Below are 21,836 nucleotides of genomic sequence, written 5' to 3'. Positions count from 1 at the left end.
TTCACTTACATCTCAGTTTTCTTATCTATAAAATAAATACATGGATAGTACCCATCCACACAGGCAGTTGAAAAGATTACATGTAGTATTGCAAGTCATATTGAACAATATCTGGAATGAAGTGTACTTCATAAGTGTTAGTAAGTATTGCTGTTGCTGTTATAACAACTACTAATAATATACTCTCCAAATGTTACCTTTTTCATAATGCCTTACTTGGTAATCTCTTTTGAAAGTAATTTCCTTATTCTTAATTCTCTAAAATTTTTTAAAAGCACTTCTTTTCAGGAAATTTTTATACAGTGCTCTTTATTATAATTACCTGCTTTTGGTTAGTTACAGCCTTTGCTCTGCTTCCCAAATGAAAATCTCCTTTGGTTAGGGTCCTAATCTTATTCATTTCTATATTTTCACCAACACTATACATTATAGTGACTTCCAAATTTCATATGCATATACATATATACATATAATAAATTATATATATATACATATAATAAATTAATATGAGTGAAAATAATTTCCTTTACTAATACTCATTTTAGTCCCTTAAGATATTAGCCTTCTTGAAACTGCCAATTTTTCCAGTTATACCACTTTTATTCATGTATTAATGTCTTTCAAATTCCTATAGAAACATATTTTAAGACCATCATTTGTTTTCAAAGAATCACAGTTTATATCCTTTTTAATATTTGTTTTTCTGACTTTTTTAAAAAAAGATCTTTTACTCTTTTTCTTTTACATAAATTTTGCTTTCAAGCAAGAGTGATTTGAACAAAATATTTACAATATTTGGGAAGAAAAGTAATTACATATATTGTTTTCCTATATTGAATTTTACTACCACACAGTGTAATGAATTAAAATTATAGTGTTTGCTTCAAGCATACTTACCCTCACAGTTATCTTTCATCTTTTGAAATGCTCATCAACATTACTTTCTTTTGAATGTAAAAAATTTAACAGGTGACTGTGCTAATTTTGGCATAGATATAGAATTGATATATACATAAGAAAATCACACAGACCTCTTTTGATTGTATCCAAATGTGATTTTAAAAAAAAGATTCTAAAAAGAACATATGGCATGTGAACAGTCCCCAGGAATGGGTTGTTTTAATTTGTCTGATTTCTCTCAGACTGTTCAAGTTCAGTTGGACAATATCCACCATATCATAGATAAGTTTTCACAAATGCCTAAGGTGCCTAACTGGTTTTCTTGGTTTCACTGGAGATGGCTGGTAATTACAGATATGCTTTGGTTATGTAACTATACTCCTATTATGTTAATGTGTGTGCGTAATTTAAGTAGTAGCTTAAAACCTATACATGCTGAAGTTACTCTACAAGAAGATATGTCAAAGAAATAATCAATCTTCCCATGTTTTCTTCCATCTGCTACTTCTACAGCTTTTCTTCTTCCTTCCTAATTACAACCCTTAAATAGAATTCGTGCCTCATATCAAATTTACCGAGTATCATAATTCTTCCAAGTGGTAAAGATACCTCAAGACAAATGCTGGTCATAGAAGCCACAGGGCATAAATATGCAAAGAAGTAAAAAGCTAACTTTTTCAAACAATAAGGCTTCTCTCTCACTTACCAACTTTACATTTCCCTGTATGGCCCGGAAGATGACTGGTTAGCCAGAGACGGGTAAGATTCCTCAAGGGAGGAACAACCTAAGACAGGCACAGTCGCAGGGGGGCCATCAGGTGAGAAATTGGGGATCAACAGAGGTGAGGCTTAGAACCTCACGCCCCTGTTCTGAGAGAAATCTTCTGCATACGTGGATGTTTTATTGCCCTGGTCTAGCTTGGATTAACACATAGTCTACAGGCACACACCTGATCATCTACATTTGCTCTCTTACAACACTAAACTATGTTTTCTACCTTTATCTTGTATCTACCTACCACTTCAGCATTTTATTAAAAATAATAATAATAAAGAGAGAAATGTGGTATCCACATATAAATCAAGTATAAAAACCAAATGAGTATTCATATTTGAACTGACTGTTTAGAGTTCATAATGCATGAGCAAAACCGAAAGTTTCTGTGATGACTGCCCTTGTACTGTTCACTATGTAACTTATTCATTATGTAAGAATTTGTTCTACATGTAAGAACTTGTTTGTTATGCCTCAGAAGATTGGAGACTGACGAAAATTAGGCTTGGGGTGGATTAATGATTGTGCATTGAGCATTGACTCCCCTATACAGAATTTTATTGTCGTTAACAACCATTTGATCAATAAATATGAGAGATGCCCTCACAAAAGAAAAAAAAAAAAAAAAAGACAGACTTCCAATGGTAAAATAAATAAGTAACCGGGATGTAATGTATAGCATAAGGAATATAGTCAAGATATTGTAACAGCTTGGTAGGGTGATAGCTGGAACCTAGAATTATGTATATAAATGTTCTACCACTGTGTTGTACACTTGAAACTAATGTAATGTAATACTGTGCGTCAACTACCCTTCAATAAAAAATAATTATTTAAAAAAAAAAAAATGGAGAAAAAAAAAAGATTCTAAAAGCTCTATATAGTCAGGCACTAGGAGTTTTATTCTCTAGTTATGTTTTAGCCAAGAAAAAATGTAAACCACACTATTTTAATGCAGCAGTACGGAAGATGGAAATTATCTGAACACTAAGAAAATGGTTTTCAAAAAAGAAAGATTGATTCTTATGGTTACCATCTGCTAAGGAACTTGTGAGTAAAGATAATAGGATAATTTTTAAAGAAAATTATAACTTCAGAGGACTGGGAAAACAAAAGAAGAGTGTTTTCAAAAGATTACATTTGCTAGATAATATTGATTTTTCTGATGCCAATTAAAAAAAAAATCTACATTACATACCCGTTCTAGTGAAACAGTTTATGGAATCTGTCATGACATTTTATCTAGGTCATAGAGCTTACTTGCTTTTAGCATGTTGATAGTAAGAACACACTTTACTTGTCATTTGGGAGAATTCACTTTGCTCTCAACCTAGAGCAATACAGGTTAGTTCCATTCTTTTCCTTTTTCGTGACAATCTTGACTTCAGAGTCCTGTGAGATCCTCTTAAACTGGTGGGATCATAGTCACAAAGGGTCAGTGAACCTATGTGATATTGATGGCTCATTTAATTATTTATTCATTCAACAAATGTCTATTGCAAGTCTTCTAGTGCTAGGCCTTGTGCTGTGTTCTGGGAATACAGATGTAATAAAACTAAGTCCTTATAAATATTTCATTCCAGCAGGGGAAAGCAGGTAAAAATTTGAGAATTACAATATTAGAAAGAATATACACCGTGAAGAAGATGAAAGAGAGGGCCGTGGTAATTGGGTACCTGGACTGCTATTTTCGATGAAGGAAGTCCTACCTAAGTAGGTATCACTTAAGCAGAGAATTGAAAGGGCAAGAAAGAACTAGCCACTTAAAAAACAGGTAAAAGACACAGTCAAAAGAGAGAAGTGATATAAAATGGAGTCAAAGAGTTGGATTTGGGATGAAACTTTGCAGAGAATTAAAGACCATGGCTGGAGTTAGTATTTTATTCCAAGTACATTTGGAAATACTTTGGAAAGTTTAAGCAGAGGTGTAAAAGACTTGAACTGTGTTTTACAAAGATCACTCTGGCTGTTGGGCTGAATGTAATGGATCAAAAGCAGACAGAGGGTGGAAATTCAGAAGGATCTTCAAAATTCAGCAGATGCTTTTTGAATACCTAGAATGTGTTAGGCACTGCTCTAAGCATGAGGAGGATAGCATTAAACAAAACAGAGAAAACCCTCTGCAAGCATGAAGCTTACATGTTCCAGGATGCTTGGCAGCTGAAATAAGCCAGGCAAGAGATGAAGGCAGCTTTTACTCAAGTGTGGTACTGGAGATGGAGAGTTGCTGGTAGATTTTGGATATGATTTTAGGGGCAGAAATGACAGGATTTGTTGAAGGGTTGGTCGCTGAAGAGAAAACAATACAGGCTGATTTCAAGGCTTTGGGACTTGAGCAATTGGGGAAGGCCAATGGTGTCACTTACTGGATTGGGAAGGTTGGGAGAAGCTTGAGCAGGAGGAATCCAGGGTTCTGTTTTGGAAACAGGAACATTGAGATGTCTTTTCATTATTAAAATGTAGCTGTCAGGAATAGAGTAAGATGACAATCTGATGCTAAGAGAGAGTCCAAGGCTGCAGGGAGAAGGCTGCACACTAGTGATATAGGCCGATTTAAACAGCATTGCCCTCACTTTTGAAGAACACTTGCATGAGGAATTTCAGAGTTAAACTACCTTGGCTATGAATATGAATTTTGTGATATAAATAATGTCACAAGAAGTGAAAGAATATAATTGTATACTCACACCACTCATATGCAAAAGATAATCTAAGAGAAAAAGAACATTTTTGATATTAATAAAATATTTTAAACAGGAGGCTGGGAACAAATAGTAAGTGTCCCACAATCATATAAAATGTGAAATTTAAAACTTAAATACAATGTATTAAAATGAAACTTGAAAAAATATTAGCAGATCAAATATTTTTATTAAAGCTTATTGCCACATAGGAGGTTGTCATAGGCCAACACACGGGGATGATAGAATGTCCCCCTTCCTACAGTGCAATCTTTAATGACACTCCTTAGTATTCTTTGCCTTGTAGCTAATACAGATAAGTGTTTCCTTCAAATATTAACAATAATAATAACTAATATTGTATTATAGGGCTTTATGGCTTTAAGACTATCTTCACCTTGATGATAACCTATTAAGATTAACAGCAGTGAATCTCAAAAATGCAGATTATAAAAACACACTAATCTTTGTAGTATTAAGGGAAAGGATAAGTCAGAATGAGTCTATCATACCATTTAAGGTCTAGAAATCTAAACCAGTTTCACAAATAAAATGGACATGGCTTACATGGCATGTGTAGATAAAGATTAAATTGGCACCGTGTTAGAGGGAAACCAATGTTGGTCTTCAAACTAGGAGGATCCAGTTTCTCTCCCCATTTACTGCCCCATTTATAGCTTCTGGTATTAGGGACAAGTCACTTCCCCTTCCTGGGCCTCATTTGTTAACAGGGAAATGAGGGCCTTCTTTCACTGTCACCTAATTAAATTCTCTGTGTGCTCTCATGACTTAAAAAGCATTCCTCATTTCACTCACGCCGTCACTACTCACTATAACGAGTTAGGGCTTCCACCTCCATCCTCGCCACAGCGTTTCATCCTCTACAATGCTTCCAATTCTCCTAGGATTCACATCTGATCATACCTTTAAGACTGTCCCACTAATAACAAAACAAAGTGCAAATTTTTTAGAATGGCACTTTTGACCTTTTGTAATACAGACTCAATCTGTTTTTCTTGCTTGATTTTGCTCTATGCCTGCTCTCTCCTCTCCCAATCCACAAGCAGTCTACGTTCCCATTACACTCATTCCCCAAAAGACATGTTCTAGTCTCTGCTTTACTTTACATTTTCACATTGGTTTCCCATTAAAATCATCCTCATAAAGGTCAGGATGACATAATTTTTTCCTCCCTGAAACCTTCTCCATGCTCTCCATCCTGAACTGAAGACTGCCTCACCTACTCCATATATGTTTTCTTGTCACACCTGTTACATGTCTGCCTTGCTCTGTAGTTTTTTGTATACGACCAACCTCTGTTTTAAGCTCTGGTAATTAAAAGGGAGACTTGTGTATTTCCCACAGGGTTCTGAATGTTTTAGGTGTCCAGTAAATTCTCACTGAATTTAATACAAAGAAATCAGGGCATTGCTATTAGAGAACCAGAAAACATGGGCAATTTCTTGACAACACATAGCATGTGTTGAGGATCTAAGTACCAGAGACTGTGCCAAGTTCTAGAATAGATTGCTGCATTCCATCTACACCTTATAAAGTATCTATGTGTCCCCCCAATTTACAAACGGGAAAACTGAGACAGAGAGAGTTGACAGAAATTGCCTAAATGCCCCAAAGCCTGTGAGAGAGAGCGCCTGGATGCCCAGGCTGGCATCTAAGGCCCGGAAATGTGCTCTCCACTGCCTTTCCGTGGCTCTCAGCCTGCTGTCCTCCTCGGCATTGCTGCAAGGGCTGCAGCTCCCAAATGCGGAGAGGGTGTTGCAGTAATATGTGCAGTATGAAAAAACCTACCCACTTGTTTTTAACTCTTAGTTTCTCTACCAACTTCTTTATCACTCTAATATGAAAATTGCTTCTTTTGCTCAAACCTAGTATCTATTCTTTTTAAAGCTCATTCACTTTCAATTCCTGAAAGCAGAATTAAGCACCTACTCATATCCAACAAGAAAACAACACTGAATGACTTTTTATTTAGACATTCCCCCATAAATTATCTAATTTAATATAACCTCCTTGGGAGTGCCTGGCTTCGAAGTACAAGGCCAGTAAATGCAACCTGATCTGCTACGTTCCTGGAAGCACGAGCCCCACCACACCCTAACACCCTGCTGCCACTCTGGCACATGTCGCTCTCTGGCTCCCATCTGATGCTTTTCAGGAAAGAGTAGCCCCAGGCTTCAGTGAAAATGCTGGCTTAAGGGACAGAGACATGAGGTGGCCACATGTGCAAGGGGTTAAAGAGGCACCAAGGAGGAGGGGTGGCGGGGACTCTCAAATCACACTCAATGATAAGATATTCCAAGGTGTTAAATATTCTTCCCTGTTCAGTTTCTCCAGCACAATTACATTTTTGAGGCGGAAGAAGGGGTAATATTTTAACAACCTTTACTTATGTCTTGCGTGTCTTCTGCTTTTATCTTCACTCTGTCTTTCTTAATGAATGACTTCTTATATACAATATCAGGAATTGGGTACCTTTAAACTCCAGAGGCTTTTCTTTGTAAGCATGTCCTTTGTAACTCTTTCTCTAGCTGCACAGAGATAACGGGGTGAATGGCTCTTTTGTAGCAATTGACACTTGCAGTGGCAGTTGTTCCTCTACTTTTCCCTCTTATTCAATGACAAGACCCAAGAGAGCAGGGAAATTGTCTCAGGTGCCTCTCTACCCCCAGGGTCTAGTATAGGGCAGGACCTGACATACTGGGTATCATCAATGTATCATCAATAAATTAATACATGTATGGATGATTTGAACAAAAATGTTAAATGTTTACATAGTTCTTGTAGTGTGATTAATATGACAAAAGAAAATTCCCCAGGTGTAAAGATCCTTGTTTACTTCTACCACAGAACACGTTCCTATTGTGAATTTCCAGTGTTCTAATGTTCTTTCCTAACATTAAAGAACACGAGAAATTCCAATAGAGTCCTCCAAATAGCAATGATAATTAATAGGGAAGAAGGACCAGATCTAATAAATAGGTTAGGCTTAATGGGAAAAATCTGTCCCGTGTATTTATGCCCAAATATAAATTATATCTTTACAGCTCTAAAAAGACTAATTACAATATCTCAATGATCTTACAGTAAAGTCTGAAATAATGACATGTGGCTGTTTTATAACTTGAATATTGATCTAGCTTTAGGCTTGGGGTAGTAAACTTTATAATCACCAGCTTTAATCTCAGGTCCTGAAAATTTGCTGCTCTTACATAATTAGACACCAAAGTCCGTGCATTGTCTTGGAAAGAATTAAAAGCGTTTTGTTATTTAAACTAAATGAGATACTAAGACCTGAGGCTGGGCAACTGTATTTCAATTGTTAAAAGTAATTGCTTTAAAATTTTTCTTACAGCTAATTTCTTTTCCCTTAGAATGTACACCTTTTAAAAATATGGGTTCTAATAGCAATTTAATGCTACTAATATTTGCCAGATACCATTTAAAGTACTTTGCATTTCTGAATTCATGCCATCGTCACAATACAACTTTAATGAAGGCAATATTTTTATCCCATCTTACAGAGGAGGGAACTGAGCACAGGAAGATTACATAATTTGTGCAAGACTGTATGGCTTGTTTGCTAGATTATAAACTCAAGAAATTTAACACCCAAATTCATGTTTGTAGTTATTATACCTATTGCCTCTTGCTGAAAACTTTCACCACTGACCTTCATCTTCCCAAAGCCATTGAGAAACATTAATATGAGATACGTTTATCTTTATGTCCTATGAATGCTACCAAGTTATTTTTGCTGAGTGGTAGCATGCATATATATTTTGATATCCCCTGAAAAAATGTTAAGATCTTAATAGACTCAGATTAAATAATGTTTTCACTAATTGTGGGATTATTTTATTCATATGGAGAAAGCATATATATTTACACCTGAACAGTCTTACAAAGGAAATACATAGTATCTTTGGGATCCAATCAACACATATTTCTTAATTTCAAATAAAATGGGAGTTTGGACAAAAAACACAGTCATTCCAATAATGTCAGGGAAATGAGATGTAACTGGAAATTACACATCTGAAATATGAAATAAGAGATGCAAATTTCTAATTTTGAGATCCAAAGTGACATATAATCTTATGTTATATACACAGAGATCATTGAATTACAGGTACCAGTATTTTGAAATTACGTTTTTTGAGTTGTTTACTAATTCATGTATCAAATTTATCATTAAACTATTTTATGTTAACACTATAAAATTTTATGTTTTCTATTATGTAATGATTTAACATTTATTGAATGTATACTATGTGCCTGATATTTTATTTGACCTATCAATTACCCAGAAGAGGATTTCTAATCTAATTTTGGACATGTGAATTTAACAATGTATCATGAGCCACTCTATCTTTTCAAGCTGTCTCCTACATACTTAGATGCATACTTAAGTGCACATTATGAGTCCACCTTAAAGATTAAGGATTTTCCAAGGCTGCTTAAGACCTCATTTACTTGAATGTATCTGTGAAAGGGATTGATGAATAAAAGAGAAATTGAAGATGGGCTATTAATGTAGGACATTAATAACTTTTATTTTCTAATATCCTAAATCAAGTTATGATTGTACTATGTGTTCATTGTGAGATGCATCAGTAGTCAGATGAACAAAAATATAACCCAAATATAATGTAACATGGGATAAGAGTACATTTGAGAAAGAAGCACATTTTATTACTAAAGTCTACAATGAATATTATCTAATTCCTGCTGGATTGCTTGACCAACACAACACCTGAGAAGGTAAGTGGCTTGAACCAAGAGTGAAAGAGGAAATGTGATGTGTGTGTGTGTGTGTGTGTGTGTGCATGTATGCCCTTTGGGAGACTTAAAGTTTCATCTGGAAAAATACACAGATCCTTGGCAGGTGGCCAGTAGAAATGAAATGTCTCTAAGCTGGAGGGAACTTTAAGCATTGTTGTAGCTGCTGCTGACATTTTTTTTTATTAAGGTATCATTGATATACACTCTTATGAAGGTTTCACATGAAAAACAATGTGGTTACTACATTCACCCATATTACCAATTTCACCCCATACCCTATTGCAGTCACTGTCCATCAGTGTAGTAAGATGCCATAGAGTAACTACTTGTCTTCTCTGTGCTACACTGTGTTCCCCAAGACCCCCCCACACCATGTGTGCCAATCATAATACCCCTCAATCCCCTTCTCCCTCCCTCCCCACCTGCCCTCCCATACCCCTCCCCTTTGGTAATCGCTAGTCCCTTCTTGGAGACTGTTGAGTCTGCTGCTATTTTGTTCCTTCAGTTTTGCTTTGTTGTTATACTCCACAAATGAGGGAGATCGTTTGGTACTTGTCTTTCTCCACCTAACTTATTTCACTGAGCATATTACCCTCTAGCTCCATCCATGTTACTGAAAATGGTAGGATTTGTTTTCTTATGGCTGAATAGGATTCCATTGTGTATATGCACCACATTTTCTTTATCCATTCATCTACTGATGGACACTTAGGTTGCTTCCTTATCTTGTAAGTAGTGCTGCAATAAACATAGGGGTGCATATGTCTTTTTGAATCTGAGAACTTGTTTTCTTTGGGTAAACTCCTAGAAGTAGAATTCCTGGGTCAAATGGTATTTCTATTTTTAGTATTTTGAGGAACCTCCATATTGTTTTCCACAATGGTTGAACTAGCTTACATTCCCACCAGCAGTGTAGGAGGGTTCCCTTTTCTCCGCATCCTTGTCAGCATTTGTTGTTCCTAGTCATTTCGATGCTGGCCATCCTTACTGGTGTGAAGTGATATCCCATTGTGGTTTTAATTTGCATTTCCCTGATGATTAGTGATGTGGAGCATCTTCTCAAGTGTCTATTGGCCATCTGAATTTCTTCTTTGGAGAAGTGTCTGTTCATATCCTCTGTCCATTTTTTAATCAGGTGATTTGCTTTTTGGGTGCTGAAGCATGTGATTTCTTTATATATTTTGGATGTTAACCCTTTATGCTGACATTTTTTTAACCAGCTTCCCTACTCATTTAAAGAAATAGCCACCCATTAGAAATGTGTTTAACCTCCACTCGTATGCCAAGCTTTGAACAGTCTTTTATTTTGGCAACCTGACCATCTGGTATGTGAAGCTAAGCAGCCTTATCTTGCTGCTGGAGAAGGGCGAGTCCCTGCCTTGCTGCCCTGGCTCAGTCTCTACCCCTCGGTTATGCTAGACACCCTCTGCCTAGACTGGAAATTGATGTCCTCATTATGATTTTTAATGCATCTTGGAAAATGAAGAAACAACACAGGAAAGAATGTGAGACTGAGGCACAGCACACTAAGGTCTCTGTGGTTCGTAGGGCCATCTCCTACCAGCCCTCTCCCTCCTAGTCTGCTGCATTGGCCTCTGCAATCGTAAGATGAAAGGGTGGTGGTGGAGCCAGGAGCAGAGCCTTCTGAGTCAAGGGGACTGGGAGCCTTGGAATGAGGGGTTCATAAAGTCTTTTATAGCCCCAAAGAGCATCCTAGGCCGTGCTGCACTTAGCCCTCCTCAAACACATTGAAACATATATCTGGGCACCTAAGTTTTAGCTCTTTCTTCTTCTCTTTCTGAACTGAAGTGAAAGGACCATTAGCATTCAAGGTCAGGCATAGAAGACCAAAGCCAAGGTCAAGACCAAAGCTGAGGTTCAGTACAGGTTCCATCTATGTCCATTAATTAAGCTTTTTGATTCTTGAGCAACATAATAATCAATGCAACACAAATTTTTTGAGAATTTATCTGCCACCTGCTACTTATATTGCTTGAGAGGCTAGAAAGAAAAAGAAATTAATTTAAAAAAGAATTCTTCCTTATTTATCTCCTAGTCTAACTATCTAAGAATCACTAGGATCAATGTTATCCAGGACATTTAAGTACCAAAAAATCTGGCATCTCTAAATAATTTTTCCTCATACATATAAAATCCATTTGGAAGCTAGAAATTGGATGAGAGCTGAGGGTAGAAGAGTTTTAAAAGTTCTTCTCTGTATAGTGTAGAGTTTACAACACATTCTTGACATCTTCTTTATAAGGTTTTCCCATGAAAAAGACTATACCAAACTCTTCAGAGCTGGAAATTCTCTATGTCTTAGTCTCTCAAATCTCAGTTGCTACAATACAAGCATCTCTAAATCATTATCTAATGGGCAAAAAGTCTGTTCCTTCTTTAGGGCTTATCCAACTGACTTAAAGAAAAGATTGGAACAAATCTCTTCCTTATAGCCTAAATTAGGTCACTTATTCCCAAAGATTGGATTATCCTTTGCTCATTCACTAGTTTTTGCAGATAAATTTATTTATTTCACAGATAGCTCAATTCAGACATGGGAACACATGTAATTTGCACAGGATAGCCCCTGCTGCTGAGTTGGTACATGGTACCAAAGAACCCTAAAAGAGGTAAGAATGGCAGGGTCTCCCAGAGTATGGGCCTATTAACATCCCTGGAGCAAGGACTTGCAGTAGAGGTGTTACGCTAGTATATAGCAGATGCTCAGTAAATGTGACTTTTCTTCCTCTGACAAGGTCAAGTACCGGCACTTAAGGCAAGTGGTCTCCATTATATGAGTGTGTGTGTGTGGGGGGGCGGTGTGCACGTGTACCTCAGTCAATAAAAAACCAGCACACATTCCAATAAGCATTTGCTTTTATGTATTTATATATTGTAATGAATTACTTTATCACTGTATGTGCATTATAAAACACACCTAAATGTGTGATACAAAAAAATAGGAAAACAAAGTCTTTCCAAGAAACCTAATAATATCTAAAACCACATAGAAAGTTAACTTTAGACAAGATGGAGGTTAGGTAGGTGTTGATAAATGGGAAAGAGAAAACTCATTTGCTAGGCGCTGAGTTCCCACTGGGAATTGTTAGCCATATTATAGAATTTACATATAATTAAAAGGTCACAAAAACTAACACATCCACAGTATTTTCACTATTTCACAAATGTGGAAACTGAGGTTTGAAGGAAGTGAATTATATGTCTAGGATTACAAAGCCAATGAGTAAAAAAGCCATATTCTTTTATAAAAGTAAAAAATTGTTATCTATTGGTAGGTTCTACTAAATGATCATTTAGTGGATCATTGCTAGCATATGTGTCTTATGAAAATCAAAACTATAAGTTCTTTGTTTAAATGATGCTTCTCTTTGAAGTCTCAAATCTCAAAAAAAAAAAAAAAAGCCATAGGTATAGGTATGACTTACATCAAAAAATAAGTATAATTAAGAACTGAGGACTCATACAGACCTTGAAGATTGTTTTAATCTTCAGGTGCTCAATAATCCATGAGGCAGAGCAATGTTTGAAGGGGCATTCATCATCACTTTCTTTACAAATAAAAATGTCTCCTCTGGCTGAAAAATGAAAGTTAAGGGAAAATTTACGTTCATAATTATCAGTGCTATTTTATTCCATCCATTCAGTGCAAATTTATTGAAATTCTACTATGGACTAGGAAGTACGCCAGTAGTGATTTCATATTATTTCCATTAACTTAACCAAAAGTCACATAATAAGCAATCAATAAATATTTATTCAGTGAATAAATGAATTGTCATGAAAGTACAGATTACACCCTGGTAATTTAGTACCCCTTTTTGGAGAGCCCTTAATATAAGATTGGTGTCTTTTGGACTCTGTCCATGAGGACCCACTTTCTGAAGCATGGTTAGGATTTTATTAAACGGCAGTTTTACCTCTAAGGCAATCCCACAGCCCAAGCTTTTGGCAAGGACAGTAAATGGTGGACACCATACGCACATATGTTCCACAGTTCCCACTCCCAAATGACAGTCTATGAAATGTACTGATGCCTTATTTACCTTCTCCTCTAAATACATTGATTTTAATTATGTGTGTTTCCCCTTCTCTTTAGTTTATATGGAATGGTTCTAATGTTAGTTTTAGGAGAATGTACAGAAGCCACCTTGTTACAGCAAATAAGAAAGCAATTCTCCTCTTTTATGTTGACTAACATAAATGTTTTGTGATATAAAAACAACCAAACAATAATGAACCTATTGGGCAATTGATTCAATGCCTAATTACTGACAGGAAAAACACCTCAACATTAATTGTGTCAAAATGAGCATTTCTGTCCTTGGCTTCCTCTTCCTAAAGCCCACTTGACCTTGAGGAAATTACTCTATTGCATAGTTACCTGGAAGTACATTTCTCAACTAATTAACTCTAGATGAAACTATAAAAAACTGAGATGCTTATAATTAGACATTTCACAGTTTAAATACAACCTCTTTATTCTTGTGGCCTACATGGTAGAAGAGCAGTACTTGGGTTTTAGGCAAGTTCTTAGAACTTCCTGAGTCTCAATTACTTAATTTGTAAAACAGTGTTGATACCTACTCCTCAGTTGTATTTAAAGGATCAAATGAGATAGTGTACATGGAAAAAAATACATTAAACTGTAATAGAAAACTGACGATGTAAATTACATTCTTACTCATTCCAATGTTTCTTCTTTCCTTCAGGTCTGTCAGAGACCTTGTGTCAAAGAAAGTAGTTGTGAAATCACAGGTGGGCAATTAGGCAATGAGAAAGAAAAATAGCACTTCTAAACTTAGGATCATTAGCTGTAACCATGTTTTTCAAAGAGCCTAAATATTTGGAAAAGCAGAAGATCCATTCATAATTGCTTTAACATGTTGTTTAATGCAATGTGGTGCATGAAATGTGTACCTAAGTATTTAGAGATAATTTCCAAACAGCTAGAACAATTTGTTTATATGAAGAATTAGAATGACCTGCATTTCAAGTATTAGAATCCAGGGGAAACTTTCTTACATAAGGGATTCTAGAAATAGCAGTAATTAGAAACGAGCACTAGAACAGGAGTCAGGAGACTTACGTTCTATTCCTGATCTGATATTAACCACAGTGTGTTTTTAGGCAGCTCAGTTAACCTTTTCAAGCCACAATATTCTCATTTGTATATAGAAGAATCAAACTAGATGTTCCTGGAGTACATGATTTTATTCGACTTAATTCTCTAATAAGACATATCCTTAATTCCTTTAAAGAGAAGTTGCTTAAGCAATAGCTTGTGTTGCACACATATGCAGCGAGGAAATCTGCTGTGACTAATTCTCTTGCTCTTGCTCCTAATTCTCCTTGGCCTGGCCTCTCTCTGTTTCTATTATCTCTTTGGGAGACCTTCCCTCCATACTCCACCATTTTCATAGACCTACAGATTCTACTTTCCTAATTTTATTTCAGTTCCAACTCTTCCCTCTCTTTCTCCCGGTAGCTCCTCATTCAGTCTCCACAGGAGACTCATGAATGCTATTTGTGCTTTCCAAAAACACCTTTTTCAGAAGCCAGTCATTGAGCCATCTACACATCCATTCAGAATCAAATCAGTTACTGTAAGTAGGAGATAGTGCTAAGTATCTGAATGAAGAGAAAAACTCTATTCCATGACTGAGAACCTCACCCAGACATCTTCCAAGTACAGGACTTCAGATACCATGAAGTTAGCCAAGTCATGGCAAAGGTGGGCAGTAGGGTCTTCTCATCCACTTCTTTGTTCAGTTAAGCATTATCATTGAAAGCATGCATGAGGTGGAGTTGGATAATGTTAATTAATGCTAGAGCAAAATGGACAATCACTCATATCCTGGCTCCTTCACCTAATTGCTGTGTGCCCAGAGAAGAATATTTAGTTCTCTCAGTTTGCTGATGTAAAAAATAAGGAAAATTACCTTCTCAATACTACATTAATACAATATTAATAGTACATTCTAGGGTGGTTCTCAGGATTAAAGATAATGTATGCACAGGGTCTGTCATATAAAGGAGGTTGGAAATGGACTATTAGTTTATTATTATTATTAATCTCCCTTTGAGGTTGGTAGAAACCAGGTATTTTATTTCCTGTTAGAGAAAAAGTAGGACAAAAAACAATATGAGTGACTTGGCCATGGAGACACACTAGGAGAGTGATGGTGCCTAGGAATAACATAGAATTCTCAAATAGCAGGTTCTATGCTCAATACACAGTCTTGGTATTTGTGAAAATGTCCTCATTTAGTCTCTCTAAAACTTAGGAACCTGTTATCTTCTCTATTTTCTTTTTGTTTTTCATCAAAAGGCTTTGTGCATTGTGACTCTAAAAGAGGAGGGAAGATTTGTCATCTCATCTCTGTTGGCAGGGTTTGGAGTACTTTGAGCAGACAATCTCTCTATGCCATCTAGAAAAAGGAAAAAATCTATAGCTACTATTTTGGTACATGCAATGGAAAATGTGATTTTATACTTCCTACTGATGCTAAAGGTTTATGCAAAAGGAAATAAGTTAACTATATTTTCCAGCTAGAAGATCAAATGGGTTATATAATTTTTACATAGTTCATGAGCTGCAACAGAAATCTTATGAATTAATGCTTGCTACAGTTAAGAATCTGTAGACATTTTCCAGTGGGAAGAAAACAAAAATCACATTAACGTTTTGTCAAAACATCACAAAATGTCTAGGCCTGGTGTTCAGACTACACAAACCAGGGTCTTTGCTCAAGCAAAGACTTTTTGAACTTCTCCAGGAAGGACGACAACAGAGAAACAACAGCTTTCATTCCTGAGCACACTGTCTAGTATTAACAAATATTGTCTAGGTTAAGAAAATCTGGAAACTTATCCATTGTCAAATATAACATTCAAATTAGTGAAGACGGTCTGTCTAATATCAAGTTTGCTGCATTTAAAATATTTTGAATCTGTAATGCTTCAGATACTGTTATTTCAAGCTTAACAGAAAGAGAGAGAAAAGATATTTTCAGTCCCTCTGTGTTCGTGCATACCTTTGTGTATAGGGATGTATGTGTGTATGTGTGTGTGTGTGAGAGAGAGAGAGAAACAAGAAATTTCAAACTATCTTGTTTCTTTGTCCAAAAAATATTTATTGGGTGCTTGCTATATGTTGAACTCTGTGCTGGTTTTAAGATCAGCTGTGGGATCCTAGGTGAGTCAGTCAACCTCAAACTATATTTATAGCCCTATAAAAATATCTTTGTATGTCAGCAAGAGCTCTTCTACCTCCATAAAGTAAACATTAAATTACTAATAAAAATATATACCATAAAGCAGAATGTTTAAATGCAAAGAATCTCTTTCCTATTTATTTATTAAGAATTTGTATCTTTTTAGCTTAAAAGATAATTTGTCATTTGTTTATATTACATACTAAATCAATGAGAACTCACATATTTGAAGAGAATGACTAATAAGAGCACAACGGTGAGTCTGAGCACAGGTGGGGCCCTCATAATGCTTTCATAAAGGAAACACATCAGATATACAGACAACCAGCCTTATCTCATAAAATACTGGGTTAGCCAGCTTGAAAGACCTCTTACTAAGTAAGTCGAGGTGTGCTGCTGGCTGCAGTTGCCACCGTTAAGTGATAGGACTGTCCATCACTTGGAGAATTCTTTGGAACTTGAAAGGCAAGAGAAACCTTCTCTTCAGTGGAACATTTCTTTTTACCTGCTTTTCTGTTCAACCTGATAAGGCCTTGGATATACTTGTTTGAGAGTTCCTTTCATAACTTGTCCTCTTATCTTCTGAGTTGAACAATGAAAAACTGAACTATCAAACTTGTTCATAAAGTGAGATAACTGGCTGGAAATTATTTCGTGTTTTTCACATCATCATGTAATATTGATATATTTAATTACTCTCAGTCATAAGCCCTTTTATCAGCAGACAATTGACAGCATAAATCAGAGATGTAGGAGAAGTTAACTTACTTAATGTTGGCTTAACATCAAGCTTAGTGGTGAACTGTGACAAGATTACTTGATTTTAGAGTGTGGCTGAACACCGCAGTCCAGTGCCCACAAGGATATACATTCCTTCTACCCTGACATTCTGCAAACTGGCTGCCAGGGTCTCTCCTCTTTTGCTTACCTAGGCATGGGGATCTGTGGAGGGGACACTGACCACTAAGCAGTGAATCAGCGTGGGGGTTCAGGTGGGGGTGTCAAGGTGGAACTCAACTGAAGAAGTTAGCCTGTTGTCAGGCAAAACTGTATCACCTTTGTCAGTAGGCCCCTACTTTCAACCCCATCTTCTGATTTTCACCAGAGGGAAACCATGGGAACTTTGCCTATGTGAATATTCTCTCAACGTGTTGAGAAAGGCAGCTATTGCAGTGGTTAAGGGCCTGGGCTCTGGGGTCACACCTGGCTCTGTCTCCCACCTGCTTTGTAAACCTGGGTAAGTTTTATAACTTCCTCAGTTTCAGTTTCTTCTTCTTTGAAACATGGATAAGCATGACCTCTTTCTTAATGAGAATCTTTGAAGACTGAATGAGATGTACATGTAAAGCATTTAGCTTTATTCTTAGTACCTATAAAGTGTTTCATAAATGATGGCTGTTATTGCCCAAACTGTAAATAGTACTCAGCTATTTACTCTCTCCATTCAGATCCATTGCAATAGGCCAATTTCAGGAAACTTCTGAAACCCAGACCACTTGTAAAAGTTGGGGAGGTGGTGGCTTCCTCTGAACAACAGGAACTCACAAGCTAGAGCTTATCAGGACTTGATCCCTTAAAACTAGTTTAAAAGTAAAATAATCCATTTAAGTCAAGGGCAGTTAAGAGAGAGGAAAGAAAGTGACACATCTCCAGTGCCTACTCTATCCCAGGCATGACAGTGTCTCCATGTCTTAATATTTTAACATCATAATATAGTCTAAGGTATGGGTATTATAATTTATATTATATATGAATATGTATATTTATATTATATCATATAAATGCTATTACATATGCAGAAATTGAGGATGAGAGAGGTAGGTTGGCCAGAATTATCTGAGTGGTATATAGCATAGGTGGTGTATGAACCAGGTCTGCAAAGCTCAGGTTTTTCCCAGTAGATCATGATGCCCTTTTTCTGCCATAATTCAGACTAAATTGATTTCAGCCCCCTCTAGTCTGAATGAAAGTTGCTCCTCTTTCCTAAAGTTTCTTCAGATCTCAGACCTATCATGAATAGCAGTTTAAAACAATCTAAACTCTTTGAATTAAGGCAAAGTTTAAACTGTCTATGATGTCACTGATGTGAGACCCAGAGTTTTCTCCTCAGAATCCAAAGTTTTTGCCCCTTTTTGTTATTTAAATTATTGTCTTAAGTAACAGAGGAAGCTTTGGACTACTGTGCGATTTAAGATTCACTCATGTTTCACTTTTCTATTTTAATTACTAAGGCTTGGGAAACTATGTTATAAAGCAAGTGTCATTACTCTAGAGCATTTTACTGGACTGTTAATTCATGCTGTATTTATGCAGCCTCCAAATGAGATATAAAGCTGATTCTCTCCAGCTTCAAAATGAATCATTCCAAGAGAGCTTGATAGTGCAGTCTGTCAACAATCCCTTAAATAATTGGTGTTCCAGTGTTTTCTAAAGGCTCTTTAGTGGTTGGTTCATCATGTGTTTAAGTTTCAGGAGATAATTTGCAAACCAGTTTTGTGGCTCTCCCTTTGAAATGAGTTATACTCAAGACATAATGTCAAGTCATAATGTCAAATGCTCACTCAAACTCCATGAACTGTCTTCAAGTAATTGTTCAATGGCTTGCCTTGCTAAGGGACTCCTAGAGGGTACCTGAATGGGTGAAAATGAATTCAATGATTTCCACACATTGAAAAGAAGTAACATTTGTGAGATGTTCCTAGGGACACATTCAAATGCATTATGAAGCATTTTTACTTTTAAAATTCTAGATTAAGGGATGATATGCACTCCTTAGTACAAAGATACCTAAAAAATGCACACATAGCCTCTCTAAAGGCATATTCGTAATTCTCTGTTTGCATCCTCTTTCATGGAAGTATTTTCCTTGAAGCCAAATGGCTGCAATCCATATGTAGTCAGCTACTAGCTGATCTCAGGGGTGCTCCATCTTGGAGGTGGAAACCTACCATTGACTGATTTCTCCTAGATAGATGTAACAGTTCCAGACATGAATGAAAGTGCTTTAGTACAAAACCACAGTGGATTTGCAATGCGACAAGTGGCCTGACAGGATTTAACTCCAAGGCAGATATCCCATCTTTCTATTCTTCTACCCTTTTCATCATGGAATCTTCTGCCACATTTTTCTTGAGAAAATCCTATTATCTTTCAACTGAATTACCTAAACCATGGTTTCAAAATCTCTTGTGAAAGGAGAAGGCAAAAACAAATGAATCAAATAATTACTTTAAATAAATAGGACCATTTTTTTCCTTCTTTTTTTGTGGATCATGGATGAAGGAATCACCCAACATTTCTCTGAGACTTATGCAAGTCACATACCTCTTTCTTAAAACTGAAACCACTCAAAAAAAATTGTGACAACTAAGAGAAACTTGCAAATATACTGTTACCTGCCTGGACAATATGACAATGTCCCTTCCCCCAAGTTTCAAAGCAGGGACTATCCCTCAGCATAGATAGTCTCACAATCATCAAAAACAGTCTACTATATGTAACTGAAAGTGCTAAACCTCCATATTTGGCTAAAAAGACAGCCAAGGAAGGACATTTATAATTCAGCAACAGTCTCATAATTCTCTATGCAATCCAGGCTATAACTACAGAACATAGTTCTATGTCCAAAACCATCTGATTTCACTAAACCTATCCAATACATCTTTTTTCTACCTATGATTAATAAACCTCTTGCTTAAAAATGTCTTCCTAATGCAATGGACATAGTGCATGGAATCACTGCACCTGTCAATCTTTATAACCCTTCCATAAATTGTTCTTCCCTTATTAAATAAGGCGTTTTGGTAAGTTACAGGTTCATTTTGAATACATCTGCATAGGAATTGCTTATCTGTAATAAATACTGCTCAGCACAGATTAAGTGTATATGTGCAATTCATGTAAAATCAAATGATGTCACTTATTTAAAAAATACACACACACACACACACACACATATAATTTTTGTTAATCATGATAAAAGGCCAATAGATTGATGCCCAAAGATGTGGACCCAATTTTAGAAGCAGATGTGAGCACCACAGTAATTATATAGGGGAACCGTATTTGTTTGTTTGTAATAAAGTAATCAATAGTCCTGATACTGTATAAATATTCCCGGCACTCATACACCCCAGGCATGGCTATGTGCATTTGAATTCTTATCAAAAGCTCACAGAGTTTTAATACGTACTAGCTGACCGGAGACCCATATCCCAAAATACCGGCATCATGGCCCCTCTGGGCCCCAAACACTGTGCACAGGCCCCACAGGAGGGCCGGGGAACTAGCCCCACACTCACTCACACAGGTATCTCTCCCTTGCAGGCCACCTGGCCGCGACTCCGCTAGTGGAAATCACCCCTGGCTGGCAGGCACTCACAGGCACACTGCGGGGGCTCCCCAGAACCTGGGGGGAGGGGAGAGTCGGGCATCTGGGGGCAGCGGCGCGCACCCTGGCCGCGTCTCCGCGCCTCCAACAGGGTCCAGCCCTTGAATTCGCTCCGGAGATGCCCGAAGGATCTGCATTACGCCAAGGCGCTGGGCCAACTCACCTCCACGAAATAAAAGCAGGGCAAGAGGGTCACGCTGTCCTTGATCACTTTCCCCTTTGGCCTCTCCTTCGCCGACATCCCTGCCGCCTGCCCAGGTCTGCGTTCACCCCGGGGCGAGGTGTGCACCGCGCTGCCGAGGCGAGCCGCCTCCTCCAGCCGCAAGCGCCCGGCGCCGCTGATGTCACATTCCCCGCGGGCGCCGCTGGAGCCAGTGCGTTGCATGCAGCGCCCCCGCCTCTCCCCTCCCCTCTGCAGCAACCCGGCGGCTGCCCGAGAGGGAAGGTCCTCTTCCTCCCTATTCTGGCTCTCGCTGCCTGTTTTTCTCCACGGAGAGGCGTCCAGCAACCTCCTCCAAGCTGTTGCTGCAATGGCTTCCCCTCCCGCTGCCCTCCCTCGGCTCTCCACCGCCCTTGCGAGGCTTGGTGGCTTTCGGAGCTTGACGTCAAGAATCGGAAAAGAGGAAGCATTCCCTGTATTCTGCAGCAGACAGTCTGGGGAGCAGCAGAGGCACCCACGCCCCCACTGGGCAGCCTCCTGGGTCAGTCTAGGAATGCTAGCGTCAGGTTTGCTGGATAGCAGAAGCCCAGCTCTTGAGCTCTGACCCACAAATGAAAACTGACCTCTGCGTGTGTGAAATTAAAACTAGGATCCCATACTGAAAAGTAGACCCTGGTGGGAACTGGCTGCTATCCAGGAATGGCAGTCCCTTCTGAAGAATCTCTGCGCAGGAGACCCTACAACACTGAATCACCTGCTGATAAACACTCCGTATCATGTGTCTAGGAATGGTGAGGGTTCCCTGCAACGAGGGAGGAAGAAGTGTGGGCATCCTCATTGAGCCCAAAGACCAGGGCATTCTAACTTTATGGGCACACCTCCGGAGCAGCAT

The 21,836-nt window shown here is 37.7% G+C and overlaps 1 protein-coding gene across 1 annotated transcript in view; it reads right to left on the bottom strand.

The window, feature by feature from the left end:
* Positions 1 to 21,497, bottom strand: part of PLPPR4 (phospholipid phosphatase related 4) — a 47,617-nt gene extending 26,120 nt beyond the window's left edge. Inside the window, exon 1 of the mRNA XM_036883883.2 lies at positions 20,948 to 21,497. Within this exon, the coding sequence (XP_036739778.1) occupies positions 20,948 to 21,169 (222 nt within the window). The 5' untranslated portion in view covers positions 21,170 to 21,497. The remainder of the gene's footprint in view (positions 1 to 20,947) is intronic.
* Between the last annotated feature and the right edge of the window lie 339 nt (positions 21,498 to 21,836).

Source organism: Manis pentadactyla, chromosome 4, assembly GCF_030020395.1.
Source record: "Manis pentadactyla isolate mManPen7 chromosome 4, mManPen7.hap1, whole genome shotgun sequence".
In the NCBI taxonomy this organism is placed as follows: Eukaryota; Metazoa; Chordata; class Mammalia; order Pholidota; family Manidae; genus Manis; species Manis pentadactyla.
This window is presented reverse-complemented; position numbering and strand designations above follow the sequence as displayed.